The sequence below is a fragment of the Bison bison genome, unplaced genomic scaffold (assembly GCF_000754665.1).
Source record: "Bison bison bison isolate TAMUID 2011002044 unplaced genomic scaffold, Bison_UMD1.0 scf7180017864254, whole genome shotgun sequence".
Classification (NCBI taxonomy): domain Eukaryota; kingdom Metazoa; phylum Chordata; class Mammalia; order Artiodactyla; family Bovidae; genus Bison; species Bison bison.
Genome location: NW_011494826.1, coordinates 1,890,424 through 1,893,575, shown reverse-complemented (window position 1 = coordinate 1,893,575; position 3,152 = coordinate 1,890,424). Strand labels below are relative to the sequence as shown.

The 3,152-nt window shown below is 36.0% G+C and overlaps 1 protein-coding gene across 2 annotated transcripts in view; it reads left to right on the top strand.

The window, feature by feature from the left end:
* The window catches only part of SLC38A6 (solute carrier family 38, member 6), a 70,564-nt gene extending 67,737 nt beyond the window's left edge, over positions 1-2,827 (top strand). For both annotated transcript variants that reach the window (XM_010847652.1, XM_010847653.1), the window contains 4 exons: positions 262-386; positions 1,518-1,662; positions 1,768-1,862; positions 2,049-2,827. In XM_010847652.1, the coding sequence (XP_010845954.1) occupies positions 262-386; positions 1,518-1,662; positions 1,768-1,862; positions 2,049-2,129 (446 nt within the window). In that variant the 3' untranslated portion in view covers positions 2,130-2,827. The remainder of the gene's footprint in view (positions 1-261; positions 387-1,517; positions 1,663-1,767; positions 1,863-2,048) is intronic.
* Positions 2,828-3,152: the final 325 nt, after the last annotated feature.

Sequence of the window (3,152 nt, the reverse complement as noted above, 5' to 3'; positions counted from 1 at the left end):
ATATATATATATATTCATTGTCATAATTTTAGAGAATCTGCCTGGGCTAATTTCTAGTTACATTAAAAGAAAAGACAGCAAGTTCCAAGAAGATGTTTGACTAATGTGTCTGTGTTTCGTAGGATAGGAAAAAGGCCAGAGATGGATTTGGTACCGGGACTCCAAAATCTGCTAAGATCTGTTTGTGCAAAGGCAAATAGCGTTGCTATTATTAACATCTCAGTAGTTTATAATGTGATCCTTATTTTTTTGAATTTACAGACAGTGTGGCGTCAGAATTACTGCAAGGTTACAGTAAATACTTGCCACATGATGTTGTCATCATGACTGTGAAGTTATGCATACTATTTTCTGTGCTTTTGACAGTCCCTCTAATCCACTTCCCTGTAAGTACTCTTCAAGGTTTTGTTCCTCGGTGTTGCAGCTCCCTAATATGGCAACACTAATTCTTTACAGACTAGAATGTTTGAATCACATCTAGTCTCGTGTATCTTATTCATTTGTCAAGGAATTGATCAAAGACCTCATACTTGCATATGGCCCCATGAAAGCACAAAAAGAACAGTGAACCGCTAAACGAATTTGTGCTTTTTCAGATTTAGTTTAGATTTTCGCTTTCCCACAGCATTGTTTCCAATTTAGAGACCATAGTTGTTCTAAAGTTTTTGGGGTTTTTTTCCCCCTTTAATTCTGTATTCAAAAGAATGTGTATGAAGAAGAAAAAGTCAAGTCAGCAAAAGTAAGCTCCTTCTGGTTTATTGGAAATTTATTTAATCTTAGTCACAAATTTTATTTGCTCTAGAATTATAGTTAAGGGACAGAATGGATCTTCATTCTGCATTAGTTGTGATACATAAGAATCTTAGGAATTTCTGGGAAAATAGAAACATAAACTTTGGGTACAAATGCTTCTACATGAATATCTTGAATCCCTAAACAGTGAGTTCCTGAAAACCTGAGCCTTCCCGATGTTTGCCCCCTTCCTGTGTGAACTGCAGTGCCAGGAGTGCAGTGGGGGCTGGATAGAAGTTTGTGGGCTGTGACCGCCTGTTGCCTGCCTTGGCAGTGGGAAACATCATGGACTACTTTTCTTATTTACATGCCGTGAAACAATAATATAAAACAGTAAATGGAATTTCTTTACCATGGCATGACTTCTGTTTCTGTTTTGAGCCATTTGTTCTTTTATCTGTTGAATTTCCTGAAAATGATACCCTGAGATTTCTTCACACAGTGTTATGGTTAGTAATTTTGAAAATTATGCAACCTAAAGAAATTGCATGTGATGATTTTTTCAAGAATTAAACCAAGACAACTTTTATGAAGGTCACACAGATAGGTACATTTCTTAGTTTATGTGCAACAAATACTTTACAGTAACAGTCTAGGCTATATTTTGGGCATCTAAATGGTTTGGAATATCATAGTACCCGTGCCATACATGGGTTTCCCTAAGCAAGTAGTGTGGCTTTGACACTTCCTCTTTGCTTAAATCTGTTTCTTTTTCTGTTTTACAGGCAAGGAAAGCTTTAATGATGATGTTTTTTTCCAATTTTCCGTTCTCATGGATTCGCCATTCTTTGATCACTCTAGCTCTCAATATTGTCATTGTTTTACTTGCAATATATGTTCCTGACATTAGGAATGTATTTGGTATAGTTGGTAAGTTTTCTATTTCAAAAATTCCGTTTTCTAAAATAGGTAAAATTATCATCTAGTCTCACATCTAAATCTGGCATTCTTTTTTTTTTTTCTCCCCACTTTAAGGTTCCAGTACATCAACGTGTTTGATTTTTGTGTTCCCAGGACTGTTTTATCTTAAAATGAGCAGAGAGGATTTTCTTTCATGGAAAAAGTTGGGGGTAGGTTGGGTTTTGTTTGTTTCTTCTAAGAATCTTATTTTAAGAAATAATTTGTCATTTTTTAATTAAGTCTTTTACCTACATCAAAAAAAGTTAATATATTTTGAACTATATACATTATTGGAGAGGATGAAGGTTTTAAAAAATGATTCTAATTTTTCTTTATCTTTTCCCTTATTTCTACAGGCATTTGTTTTGCTCATCTTTGGTATTTTGGTTGGTAATTTTAGTTTAGCACTCATTATTTTTAATTGGATTAATAAATGAAGAAATTATTTTCCCACTTTGTATGAAGCATATTTTACCTCCTTATGCAAAAAGGAATGATTATGGAAAGCACCTTGGATGAATCCTCTTTATATGGGTTAACATTTTTGCAAACATAACAGAAAAGCAGAACAAAACAAGAGTGGGTAGGAGAAAGTAGATGTAGCAGTTTTAATCAAAATAAGAAACAAACTCAAAATGCTCTTAAGTGTGTTGAGCATCTTTGTGAGTTTATTTTTTTGAATTAATAGGGTAGTTTTAATGTTTACAGAGATAACTGAGCAGAAAGTACAGAGAGTTCTCATATATTCCCTCATTCTAGCACCCCCATACTTTCCCATGTTACTGACATCGTGCATTAGTGAGGTACATTTGTTATACTTGATGAGCCAATGTTGATGTATTATTATTAACTGAAGTTCATGGTTTACATTAGAGCTCACTTTAGATGCAAGCATTGGCAACCACGAACCTTTTTACTGTCTCCATAAAAACCATGAGCCTTTCCTAAAACATTGTTTGGTGGAATCATGCAGTATCTAACCTTTCAGACTGGCTTCTTTCACTTAGCAATATGTGTTTAAGTTTCCTCCATGTCTCTTCATAACTTGATAGCTCTTCTTTTTAGAATCACTGATAGTGTTCCATTGTATGGATGTACCACAGTCTGGGGCTTCCCAAGTGGCGCTAGTGGTAAAGAACCCGCCTGCCAATGCAGGAGACTAAGAGACTGCAGGTTCCATCCCTGGGTCAGGAAGATCCCCAGAAGGAGGGCATGGCAACCCACGCCAGTGTTCTTGGCTGAAGAATCCCATGGACAGAGGAGCCTGGTGGGCTACAGTCCACAGAGTCGCAATGAGTCGGACATGACTGAAGCAACTTAGCACACGTGCACCAGTTTGTTTTTCCTTTCACCTGTTGAATGGCCTCTTGTTTGCTTTCAAATTTTGGCATTTGTGAATACAGCTGTTATAAACATTTGTAGGCAAATTTTTGTGTGGATAGAGATTTTTAGCTTGTTTG